The sequence below is a fragment of the Daktulosphaira vitifoliae genome, unplaced genomic scaffold (assembly GCF_025091365.1).
Source record: "Daktulosphaira vitifoliae isolate Bord-2020 unplaced genomic scaffold, ASM2509136v1 Scaffold_3, whole genome shotgun sequence".
Lineage (NCBI taxonomy): Eukaryota > Metazoa > Arthropoda > Insecta > Hemiptera > Phylloxeridae > Daktulosphaira > Daktulosphaira vitifoliae.
In genome coordinates this window covers 42,076,872-42,090,598 of record NW_026099574.1, presented here as the reverse complement: position 1 = coordinate 42,090,598, position 13,727 = coordinate 42,076,872, and the positions used below count along the sequence as shown (strand labels likewise).

At 24.4% G+C, this 13,727-nt stretch overlaps 2 protein-coding genes across 5 annotated transcripts; one reads left to right on the top strand and one right to left on the bottom strand.

Annotated features, from left to right (window-relative positions):
• The first annotated feature begins 2,450 nt into the window (after window positions 1–2,450).
• On the top strand, window positions 2,451–5,799 carry LOC126901845 (THO complex subunit 7 homolog). Its single transcript, XM_050678682.1, has 4 exons — window positions 2,451–2,691; window positions 2,842–2,965; window positions 5,174–5,486; window positions 5,541–5,799. Exons 1-4 carry the CDS (start codon window positions 2,682–2,684, stop codon window positions 5,739–5,741), a joined length of 648 nt encoding a protein of 215 aa, XP_050534639.1. The 5' UTR covers window positions 2,451–2,681; the 3' UTR covers window positions 5,742–5,799.
• On the bottom strand, window positions 5,731–13,683 carry LOC126901847 (protein C19orf12-like). 4 transcript variants are annotated; one of them, XM_050678687.1, is made up of 4 exons: window positions 8,122–8,140; window positions 7,118–7,189; window positions 6,640–6,823; window positions 5,731–6,090 (listed from the first exon to the last, which is right to left on the bottom strand). In XM_050678687.1, the coding sequence occupies exons 3-4, from the start codon at window positions 6,812–6,814 to the stop codon at window positions 5,831–5,833; spliced, it is 435 nt and encodes a 144-aa protein (XP_050534644.1). In that variant the 5' UTR covers window positions 6,815–6,823; window positions 7,118–7,189; window positions 8,122–8,140; the 3' UTR covers window positions 5,731–5,830. The 4 variants fall into 4 exon arrangements, with proteins under 4 accessions (XP_050534644.1, XP_050534646.1, XP_050534645.1 ...); XM_050678689.1 differs by lacking the exons at window positions 7,118–7,189; window positions 8,122–8,140 and adding an exon at window positions 13,615–13,683; XM_050678688.1 differs by lacking the exons at window positions 7,118–7,189; window positions 8,122–8,140 and adding an exon at window positions 6,968–7,117.
• Between the last annotated feature and the right edge of the window lie 44 nt (window positions 13,684–13,727).

Below are 13,727 nucleotides of genomic sequence, written 5' to 3'. Positions count from 1 at the left end.
TTTCCATCTTCAAAAACTGCATTCAAATAATTTTGATCTTAACTAGGTAAAAATTAACTGAATTCAATCAATTTTTTTCTTTTAGTTTCTAAGTTACTATACCATCTAGAGTCAATGAATAGTAGTCAACACACCTTACTCTTATATTTCATTTAAAGACACATAAATTTATTATTTAATAATATGCTTAATTTCATTTTTTTACTATTTTAGACAAGTTTCGACACTATTGATCTTTAGAACTTGAAATCTAAAATGTATTATATTTATAATATAAGTTTAAATTTTGAAATGAAAAAAATTAAAGTTTAATTAAATTCTCACTATGTGAAAGTACTTCATAAGTATAAATTTTAATATACTATAAATTAAAAAAAAATCTTATTCTAACCTCCTTTACTATCTGTTAAACCGATATCAACTTGAGTTTTTAAATGGAAATATGAATTTAACTAGTTTTTAAATATAATAACATAAGAACCAAAATTAACTTTTTTTTATACTAGACCGGGCATATTTTTGACCAGCCTATCATTATATAAAGCCGAATTCTTTGCTAGGGATTTATCCTCTATAATATAATCAGTTAACTATTTAAAAAAAAATCATTTTCAAAAAATGGCAGTATGATTTTCTTTTAGAATTTTAACATAAATAAAATATTATTTTTCATTGTTTAGGCAAGTTTGAAGAGTAGAGTTTAAAATGAAAAAAATATATATTACAAAAAACATATATTTTTATGTATTATATTAGAAGTTAACTAAAATATTGAAAAAAATTGAGTCAAAGTTGAATTTATCTACCTGAAAAACATATTTATCAAACTTTTTTCTACTCACAAGTAGAAATTTTTTACTTATATCAATTTTTTCCTGTTAAAATTGTGTTTAACAACACTGTGCGGCGGCCGATATGTACTAAAAATTTTAATTAAGGCAAATGCTCAAGTTGCCCCCACACTGTTCAGCAACTTTAGTTACATAGACTGGATGACTATTTTCATATTGTCCATAAACATAGTTGTAAAAAATACTTTTAAAAAGTATTTTAAATAATACTCAAATATTTAAAAAAAAATGTATTTAAAATACTATTTGAATACTTTTCATACAAAAGTATTTGAGTAATACTCAATTACTTTACAAAAGTATTTCAAATACTAAGAATACAATTAAAAAATAATAATAATGTTTTTATTTTAACTAAGAGCAAAAGGTTCCACCTAAATAATTACCAAGAGGGTAATTTGAGTCAAATATTGAGTACTCTTAAATTAAGAGAACTCATTTATTATTTTCGATATTTTTTGTTAGAGGTAAATAAAATTAATTATTGGAGACTAATCAGTGAAAAAAATAAATATTAGTACACGTGTAAAAACCTGTAAAGTATGTCTTATTGACAATAGAGTAAATCATTTGAACCTGCAATAGGCTATTGTAGGTTCAACTGATGTATTAAAAATAGTTGTATACATAATAGCATTTAGATAAGCACAATAATTATGTTATACTATAATGTAACATATAAAATAACAGAGAATTATTCTCAATTTTCATTTTGACTCAGTTTAATTTGCTTGCTGTGTTACGGTTAGCAAATTAAAAAAAAAAAAGTATATTAATAGTACTGAATATTAAACAGTATTAAATACTAAATAATTGTATTTAAAATACTACTCAGATACTTTTTATTAAATGTATTTAAAAATACTATTCAATACCAATGAAAGTATTTGAATACTTTTATTCAAATACATTTACTCAAATGCTTTACGCCTTTGTCCATAAACCGCTATACTTTATAACATATGAGCAAAATTTCAGAAAAATTCTATATAACAACGGTCGATCATAAACTTGTATTATGCCATAACTTTTTAAAAAGTAGGATTTTTTTCATGAAATTTGTGAAAACACTTGGTACATCTCTGTCAAAATTGTAATAATAACATTAAGTCAATTTTAATTCAGGTTCATTGAACGAAGATTCTTTAGAGATTAGTAGTGTTTTCGTAAAACGAAGGGTATACGGTCTATTAGAAGAGGATTACGAGTCTCAATTCGGAGATACCTATAATATTTTCTGTTTTCATATAGAAATAGTAGCAATGATGACGGGTAAGATTTTTATCATCTCTCATCACGAAATTTTCTAACTTGTAAAATTTTATATAAAATATTGAGATTGGAATTATGTATTTACCCCCTACGATAATATCGTCATTTTTCAGGCATGTACCATGAAATTTAAATATCGTAAAATCATTCAAAATTCATTGTTCTGAACCCATGATAACATAAGGTGACAATTTTTTTCAATTCTATGACGTCTTTTGAACATTTTATCAAAAGATAAAACGGCTATACGATAGACAGATGAACACGGTTAAACAGACCGACGGTATGTTTAACCGCGCTGATAAAATACTGCATTTCATACAAAGCTTAGTTCCACTTTAATGTCAATAAGTTAACTTTAAATCGCTAAATTAAATATATATTAATATATATTTGTAATTATCTAGTTAAAGTACTTGATATTTTATCATCAGATTACTATTAATTAACGTTATATTAATACAAACACAGAATAATCAGTCGTTCTGTATTTTTAAAATAGTATTTATTTTTATATGGATATTAGACATTGATTTTTTTTTTTTACTATAGAGTATTATGAATGACGGTAAGAATAATTGAACAATTAATTTCTTAAGCATGAAATTATGACTATTTTTTTAAATTTAAAGTTATGCAATATTCATGTTTAACAATTTAATTTGGTTAACTTTATGAGTGTTACTTTAATAAAAAAAAAAAATGTAATGAATTACAGAAGAGGTAATTTGGCGTAAACTTCTCATTGATGGTGATGGAATTGGTGATGATAGGCGATTGAATATATTGTTAAAGTCTTATTTAAAATGGTGTAATACAAAATATAATGATCCCATTGAAAGGTATTATAAATTTAGTTATAATAAGTTTTATAAATAAATCAATTTATGATATTGAAAAAATTTATTATAAACATTTTTTATGTTGTGTTGAATTATTTCTAATTAATTCATTATTTTTGTGTTTCAATTCAATGATTGATTCTAGAGGGAAAATAAAATATTAATTTGCAATAATTTTATTAATATAGTTTTTGTATGAAATATTTTATATAGTAAAATTATCTTATACAATGTGATTCTATTAATAGTAGCCATTCAATTTTTCTTAAAATAATAATTATGTTGAGAAAATTGTTTTTTAGTTTCATATATTTTTTGATTTATCAGTTATTAATTACTTTTAACTAGCCTATAAAATAAGAAATTATATAATTAATAAAATGACTGGTATTGGACAATTTTTGACCCATTATTGCAGCAGAAGTTATTACCATTTTAAAATGTAGACTAGGAGTTAGGTTGTATGACAATATTAAATATTGGAAATTTCTCAACAGTACCTTTTCTACCGCCTTGGTAAAAATTTTAATAAATTTCAAAGGACTGGTCCAAAAGTTATTATCAATCAGTTATTTTATTAATTATATTATTTTTTATTTTATAAGCTAGTTAAATATTTATAATTGTACAAAAAATATGATATACTAAAGTGTACTAATTTTTAATGTAATTGATGTCAACTAATCGATTAGCTACATTTACTATAGATGGGAAAAATGATAATTTTTAAGTAACACCTATATTAATTCTAGTCACATTCATGTCACAATTACTTTTAATATTGATTGTTACTACTTATCCTATTCGTTCATCAGTACTCAAATTACTTTGAAGCATTTATCGAAATTGTCTATTATTTATATTTAAATAAATATTCTATACTTATTGGGATACTTTGGTTCACAAATAATTTATTTTTACTACCCATCATCTTGTTATTATTATGTGATCATGGATACATAAATGAAAACTAGTAATGAGTGAAAATTCTTCATATTAACATAACTATATTAAAATGAATTAACTAAAAACATATTATTTGTTGTTATACTATTTTAATATAAATTTCAAGTTATTACATAAAATTAGCAAGTCTTTCATGAAGAAGTATTTTATAAAACAACACACATTGGCTTCAACATAATATATGCAATAGGTATATTATTCCTAGTCTATTAATTTATGTCTATGAATCTGATAGAAATGATATTATCATTTATTAGATATGTAACAAGAAAAGTGGTTACTGATAAATTTTCTCAAAAGATGAAATATCAGTTATATGTAGTAGTATAAATTGTACATTTGATACTGTGTTATAATGCTGTTTACTTTGTAATATTATTTAATGCTATGCTGATTTAGAAATTAGTACTTTTTTGTCAGCCACCATTCATTTTCTCTCTTAGTATTTCTCCAGTAAAATTGTGTATTTGGATAAGTGTGATACCAGTTATATAGATCTTATTGAGTGTTTCAGACCTATCTAACAAAGATTTTTTACAATTATCATTATGTTGAAATTTTTTTTGAAATAATTGTAGACAATGTTTAAAGCATTTTTTTTTATTTTTGTCATAATTTCAGTTGTCATTTTTTCAGCACTTCTTACAAAAAATTCTGATGAGTTGATGTGAATTTTAGGATATATACTCTTGAATGGAGTATCCATAGACCAGTACAAGCTGCACCCACCTACCCACACCATATATCCACTCAATGTATTAAGAAACTTATAACTTAATAAGTAGTGGTCCTAAAATTGATATTGACCCACTAAAATGTTTTGCAGGAAAATGTCCATTTTGAAATAAAAGAAAAAATTGTCTTTGTTATAAATGATTTACAAAGGTTTTTAATATAGTCTAAGAAGGCATTAATTATTTTAAAACAAAATTGTAACTGTATCGAAAGATGTGTTGTTAGTTAGGTCGAGACATACATATAATTGGTTCATTTGAGAATTCATCAAGAGTAACCCACCTTTTTGTTACTTTAAAACTGATTAACTAGATTTTATTTTATTTGAAATTTTTAATATAAATTAAAGTATTATATAAGTTGTATATATTATAATACATTGATAATTTATGACTATTTAAATAAAAAAAACATACCTATTCGTTTCACCTTAATAATAATTATCAAAACATGAAAGATAAGTTTCTATCTTATTCAAATATAAGTGTCTAAGGATTTTAATTTTAGTTTAAAGGTTATGGAAAAAATGTTGGTACATTTAAACTTGTGCGAGCATGCAATGAAAAAATCACAAGCTGTATCTCGTATGAATGCTGAGGAAATTAACATTTATGATAATATGTCAAATGAAATTGATCATAATATTGAAAATACAAAGTATGAAATTCAACTAGCAAAGGAAGAATTAAGAAAAGCAAAAACTATCAGAAGAAATCGTATGGAATATGATGTACTTGCTAAACTTATTATCCAACACCCTCCTAGAACTGAAACAGCAAAAAGGCTTGACGATTTAAAGGATGAACTCCAAGCATTAAAGGTTTATTACATATTTTATTCTTAAAAATAATTTTATTAAAATTAGTATTTTTAGATGACCAAAAACGAATTAAATCAAAAACTAGATAAAAGAAAGAAACAATTGCATGTCCTTATGTCGACATTAAATGATTTAACTGATATCTTGGATGAAAATGGTTCAATAAGTGAGGACATGTCTTATGAAACATTTGATGATGAAGATTTAGATATTTTAACCAGGAAAGAAGATGTTGAAGAAAAAATGTCTGAATAAAATTTAATATTTTTAAAATTGTATCAATTATTATAATAAAGATTTATAAAATTTATAATTATTTTAAAATACACATCTAAAGACAAATTTTATACAGAAGTAATAGCTAGTGATAGTTCATTTTGAACAAAATTTATTGTTTCTCGTATAACTATTTGTTTAATTGAAGAACTGGTAGCCAAGGCGATTGCAAACTTTGCTACGTCTTGTATATTAATAGAATCTAAAGCTTTTTGAATAGTGTCTACCATTCTTTTTTGTTCATCATAATCTAAATCCTGTATTACATCTATTAAAGATTTGTAATTTGGTGCTAAACTTGCTGCAGCTGCTGTACCTAATAATCCACCTGAAAAATAATAAATTTAATTTTCACTTAAATTTTATTATTTTTTGAATATTCTATATGATAATAGAGACAATTTAATATAGGATTTATACAATATAAATAATAAACGGAGTATAAATATACAGAGTATAGGGTTAAAGATTTTTTCATTTGAAGCCTTCATCATATTTTTTAGTGTTTTTTTTTCTAATAATAAAATAAAGTTTTGGTTTTAGTAATTCATTTGAATTTACTGTAAGGATCATCATAGCCTATGTGATCCATCATATATACAATCACTTTAAAATTTTGGGTTGACATAATAATCAAAAAATTAATATTTTATATTTTTTTTTATAATTATAATTGAACAATTAAAACTTAAGGAACCATAAAAAAACATCATTATTGTTTTTGCTAGAGTTCTATTATTAAACATAGAATCAATATTTTAAATTCATTTATTTTGGAATAATATAGTACCGAAATAAAATGAAAATATATATAAACAAAAATTTAACAGCTATGCACATCATAATTTAATAAAATGTTAAGTTCTAGTAGTCTCACCAGCTATTAATCCAGTTTTACCGCCAAGTAGTCCTCCTATCATGGCTGTAATTCCTGTTATAAGACCTCCTTTCATAGATTCTTTTGCGCAGACCTTAATGTTTTCTTTTTCAAATAAGTCACCAATGACAAGTAACACATTTACAAGTACTTGTCGAGACGGTACAAGAGACATTTTTCTTCACTAAATTGTTTATATTAACTTATTTTTAGTAAAAAATATAAATTAATAAAATGTTTATTTAAAAAATAATTAGTGTGAAATTAATAATTTGACAAAGAGTACATGTAAGACAAAATATGTATTGATAATGAACAACATACCTACTTCAAAATATTAATTGATAGAACAAAAGAAATAATTATTTACATTGCATTTGATTATAACAGTTTGGTATGCATATGGTCAAAAAGTAAAAATATACTATTATTTTTAGATGTAAGCAAATTTTATTATTATATATACGATGATACCAACTATAAAGTAAAATTTATATTTCTGTATGCTACTTAAGAATTGTGATCAATCGTTCCTCTTTAATATTATTATCACAGAATAGATTAAACCAGAAGTGACACTATTAGTTTTTGCTGATAACAAGCTTATGTCGCTCAGTGTTGCCACTTAAGAAATAAAAATGTATTCCCTTTTTTCTTTATATACGGTCACATTGTTCAACACCATTATTAATGGTTTGTTTGTAAACACAATGTTTATAAAAATGGTTTATTGGTAAATATGAAAAATATATGGTAAATATTGGTATTAATGAATTAGAAAATATTTTTATTAATAACTTTTCCACACTTGCTATTGTAGATGGAGTTGGAGCCGAATTAAAAAATTATTTTTGTAATGTACCTTTTAACCACCCTTGTAAATGTTTTGATAAATTGTATTTAATTAATTTGTTTACAAGATTTAGAATATTTACAGCTATAAAATTTTTAAATAAAAATTTAATGTCTGAGAAAAAAATTAAAATAGGAAATTGTCTATTTTAACTCATCTATAAATTATTTATTTATGTATATGATATTTGTAAATTATTGTAATATATGTTTTAAATAAATTTAATATTATGTGGATATTGAATAATTTTTTTTTCCTAAATAAGTCTTTATTAAATATACATAAAATAAAAAATATATTAACACAAACTAATTACACATAATGAAAACATTAATTGAAAGTTTTAAAATGGTGTTATATGTTTAGAAATAATAATAAAATAAATCCAAAAAATTTACTATGCAAATTTTCTAAAATAATTAGCATGTAAATAATACATTTAGAGTTCAAATCAACCGCCGATGTACAATTATTGTACAGTACAATGAATTATATGCATACAATTATTTATTTTATTGTTTTTATGGTAACACTGAGCGACATAAGCTCAAAATTACCGTACTCTCATAAGAATACATGTAATTTTTTTATCAGTGTCCATTCTGGTTTAATCTATTCTGTGTTATTATTATCGTCAATATTGTGACAATGTTGATATATGATAACACATATGGTCGTACTGAAAATGGATTTATCAAACAAAATATATTATTAATATATTTTTTCAGGGTTACGGAAATTGCCACGAACTGATGATGCCCAGACATTCATTTACTCCGACACTGTAAAAAAATCCTCCGAATACATTTACTCCGACAACAATTACTACGAATACCGAGTTACAAAAATTTGGATTTTACTATGACGATGAATACTCCGAATAGGACTATTAATTGATTGCTCCGAATATCGATTATTCGCGAAATCGATTAAAAAATTATCAAATTTCGGAGTAGATGAATATCGTAGCAATATAATAACTGATGGAAAAATATAACCCTTATCACTAATTAATAAATATTAGTTAATATAATAAAACAGCGTTATAATTANGTGCTATAAAAATTGTCATGTGCAATTTTACTAGTGATTAATTCTTAAGTGTGTAATATTAAAAAATAATGACTAATATAAACTGTTAAAAACGAATAATTATTACAATAAAGATCCCCGAAATGTATCCGACTTTTGATAAAATAGGTACATAAAGGTAAAAAAGGGGGCTTTGAACTAAAACAACCCGTTACATAACTGGTGTGAGCCCTTAAATTTTTTTTTTGGAGGGGAAAGAAGAGCGATTCCAATTTTCAGACGTAAAATCTTTCTTACCTCTCCTTATTAGTGCTTATTATAACATTATAAGCACATTAGTATTATAACATTTAATTAGTTTAGTTAAAAAATATAGGGGTACGTTTCACTGATGATAGGATTCGTCATTAAACACATGTGTTTATAAAGATATTCAGTATCCCATTCTCTAAAACTGTCATTACAATTGTCTCATATGAAATCAAACAAAAATATGATTTAATATCATTTCATTGTTCAAAGGTGGGCAACGAAATTAATTCAGTCCAGTTTGGATTTGACAGCAATCTGGAGAGACTTGAGGGAGCATTGTCTCATAAAATTCTGCCATAGAATATACCGAAAATGAATTAATTTGTATTTTTTGTTGTATAGAAATATTTTTTAGATTAGGTAAAAAATTATGTATTTAGAGTTCCCAAATATTTTGTTGCAATACTCCTACGCTCTAGTAATATTAAGTAAACACAAAGCAGTTATAAGTTAACAGTGGACAATAGTTTATGATTAATCATAAACTTAATTAAATCTTCTGTTAAGATAATTAGTTTTAAACTTAACTAACTCGATTAAAAATATGCAGTCAATTCATTAAATAATGGTTGAATTTAATTCAATTAAATTTCAATTTAATTCATTAAATAAATGTTTTTTTCATTTGCATTATGATTATTTGAAGTTTTGTCAAATATACGTATAGAGTTAAATATTTTAATTTATAATCATAATTGAAAATCAAACAATTATTCATTTTTTCTCATTAAATGGAAATCAAATGTAATAATGTAATATTGAAACTGTACAACTTTTTTTATAAGATATATATATGTGGGAAATGCAAACAGGCAATTACAGGAACAGAGCGAAGACGCAATACTATTATTTAATTTATATATTTATAAATTAATACACAAAAACTCTATTAAATGTTAACAAACAAAAATAACACATATATTTAATTACACATGAAAACTCTATATAAAATATTCACACAACACAAAAATATTATATAAAACAGAATACACTTATAAACTAAAGAATATACATAGAGACACGTCTTAACCGACTCACGACTTGATTTAATCTCCCTCTATACACTTGATACCACTATCTATCTCCAGACCCTGGAAGTGGTGCCATCTAGATACCAATAGTACCCACATATATATATATATATAAAATTACATTTTTACAAAACATAATACATTACATTACGTGATTTTATTTTGAAAATTAATTTTTATTTTTTAGGAATATGCTTTCATATTCTAAAAAGTACATATAAAATAAATTCAAATTTTTAAAAAAACTTCATTTTGTATTTATAAAACAATACATTTGTATTTACAGGATACACGTTAAGCTAACGAGATGAAAACATTGGCAAAATAATCATCTTTTCGCAGTGTCGGTCTGGCTCAGAAGGCCCTCATTAAATTTAAGATTTTTTTTCTCGCTAGACGACTGAGAAAATTGTCCAACAAATTTAATTATTATTAAAAAAAAACCATCACAGGGGGGTCGCGGCACAGTGGTGCCGTGGTATAGTTGGATCAAGTATAATGATATCTGACAGTGATTAAAATCACTATCAAAAATAAACGCTTCGATGCAAATCTTTAGATAGTGTTTAATTTAAAAAAAATTGGTGTTTTATTCCAAAAGCTACATGATCTGCTGGTTCCTTATTAATGTCTCGATTAAAATAAAGTATGTCGAATGAAAAAGGGTTTATTAAAAAATATTATTTCTCATAAAAAAATTGTGTGGTTCCATACACTTTTCAATAAGTTATAGCATTATAAAGTTAAATATAATATAAAAAATAAAATCGAGAATTTTCACACGAAAATAGCATTTGATAGTCATTTTCACCATGAAGTCTAGAGATCAAATTTTTTTTTTCAAATTAAAGTATATTACATTAGCTTTAATTTAAGATATATATAAAAGTGTCAGACCTTTCGGAACATTTTCAAAAGTTAAGTTGAAAAAGTTAATTTTTTGTGAAAAAGTTGTCTTTTTAAATTCCCTCCTGTAGGCAGATAAAGGGTCAAATTTACAAAAAAATATATCAAATGATAGGTAAAGACATCAAGCATCTATAAAAAAAAAATTATATTGATATGTTCATTTTTGAAAAAGTTACGGCACATTTTAGTAAAAAAAAATTGAAAAAATTTCGAAAATAAGCGATTTTTAAATTTGTAATTTTTTTGAAGGTTGCCCCCATTTAAGGGGAACGAGAGAAATTTTTTCAATTTTTGAGGGTAATGTCTTCGATTAGATACGATTTGTGATCTTTTGACGTATCTTTGAAAGAAATCCGTTCGGTGAGAGCTGAGAAAAAGTGGTAACAGACACACACAAAAAAAAAAAAAAACACATCATAGTAAAACCAATACCTTCTCAGCTTCGCATCGAAGCTAAAAGGAAAGGCTATTCAGATATTTTTTTCAAGGAAATATCAAACTGATTTCAATAAATGTATATAAGATTTTAAAGAAAAAGAACTTTAGATAAATAATTTTTACTCCTTAATATTTTTAACTTTTCTTTGAGCACCATTGGAGATTATTATAATCTCCAATAAACTATAATGGTTTTACTTATAATTTAACATTGATTATAAAACTCATGTCACAAAATTAAAATTGTTTAACGATGAGTTAATATATTTTTACTTTTAGATGACACACAGAATTTTTAAATAAGAAAAAATTAATTCTACTTATATATAACCAAAACTTACTAATTCTTAGCATAACTCATATTAGAACTTGTAGCAAAACTTACACAGTTTAATATTATTTTAATTTTTTTTAATATAAGTTAAAAATAATTTTAGTAATTAATTATCAATTAAAATTGCCGAAAGAAAAATTAATCATAATCTACTGAGTCAACACAAACCTATTGGAAGAAACTTCCATAAAGTAATAAGACTAAAAAAAATGTATTCAACAATTACTGCATTGAAGTTGGATATACTGTGTTATTTTATACTTAGATATCCTAATGCAACACAGGAAAAAATCCAGTCATCCCCAAGAATGATGAGGAACACATGGAAGAAATTTCTTTTTTAACCTTGAGGTCCTATTGCACTACATACAAAATTATTGGATAATAAGATATTATTTTAACTCTTACCGAAGACACTTATCCATATTATCAAATTGGACATAGAACACCCAATTTTATATTGTACAAATATTAACAATTTTATGTTTATATTAGTCATTATTTTTTAATATTACACACTTAAGAATTAATCACTAGTAAAATTGCACATGACAATTTTTATAGCACATATTTGTTATAGAATATTTAGTTTTCAAATGGATCTCTTAGATGTTAAAAAATAAGTTACGGTTAGATAAAATTTTATAAGCTTTTCATGGATATATAATTATTAAGTGAACACGCGCTCGGAACTTTTTCAAAAGTACAATAAACCACTGCCAGTTTGAGAATACATATTGTTTACTAACGCAAATTGTGACTAGCAATTTCTCTATTATAGGTTACTTGGACACTCGAGTACCCCTTGAGATCTATGTGTTTCGATAGAAAATTTTATAAGCTTTTCATTGATATATAATTGTTAAGTGAACACGCCTCGGAACTTTTTCAAAAGTACAAAAAACCGATCGCCGGTTTGAGAATAAAAGCGATTACACGGCTAAATTATATTGGTTACTAACGAAAATTTTGACCAGTGATTTCTCCTATTCGGTTTACTTGGACACTCGAGTACCATTTTTGATTAATGCCTTTGGATAGGAAACTTTATAAGCTTTTATTTGGTGTATAATTATTGCCTGGACTCGTCTCGGAACTTATTGTCAAAAGTAAAATATAACATAACATTTTTTTAACCAACTGGCGACCTCTAGCGGTGGATATTATAACTATATCTGATTAGAAATTGCTATAAAGGAATTGCTATCTTCACAGTCGTAACAATTTTATAAGTTTTTTTTTTTTTTTAACTGGATAATAAATTTCTAATTAATATTGAGTAATGATATAAACCGTATCTGTTTTATCTGTGATATTACTTAAAAATACACTTTTTGACATAGAATTTAAAGAAAAGAATTTTGATTTGGAGTAATAGTCTAATGTTGCTCTAAAAAAATATGTTTAATACTTATTTTGAAATAAATGAGATTTATACATCATTATTAATTTCGAATAATTAATCTAGTAATTTTTATTTTGTAATTGTCTTATTTATTAAAAAATATTTTTCGAGATAAAAAAAGGGAGTCCTAAATGGCTAACTGTTTTTTCCACTTCTAGTAGTACCACATTATGATATTGAACAGCAGAATAATTTATCAATATTTTCTTTTTTTGAGAAAATAATCTGGTTAAACAAACAGTTAATTATTTAACATTTGCTCATTGAAACATATTCAATACTAACTGGACTTTTACCTTATCAATGGAGTAAGAATATATTTTAATCTTTAAATTTATTTCAGTTCATTACTGATAAAATAAAATTCAAATACCATCGTTATTACTTAATTTCTTGAGTTTTTCTAGTTAAAAAAATTGTGCGTAATTACCAAATACTACAAGTTAAATGAGACAGAAAGAAAAGTGCGTACTTTTATTCCAGATTACTCTATTAGTAGTATATGTGAGACTTCATCTCAAAGGCAATTTTGAAATTTGTTTTTTCATCCTTTTAAGGTTGAAAAACCATAAATTAAATTTTTTTAAATGGGAACCCTTATTTTTAATTTATTATTATGATGGAAAAAAAAATAATTCAGTTTTATTTACAGTTTTTTTACCTGATGGACCCATTATTTGTACTAAAAATAAGTTAATACTTAGAATAATTTAATACTTCACTATTCTTCATCTTTTCATATTATTATTTATGTTTATAATGTCTATGGTTGGC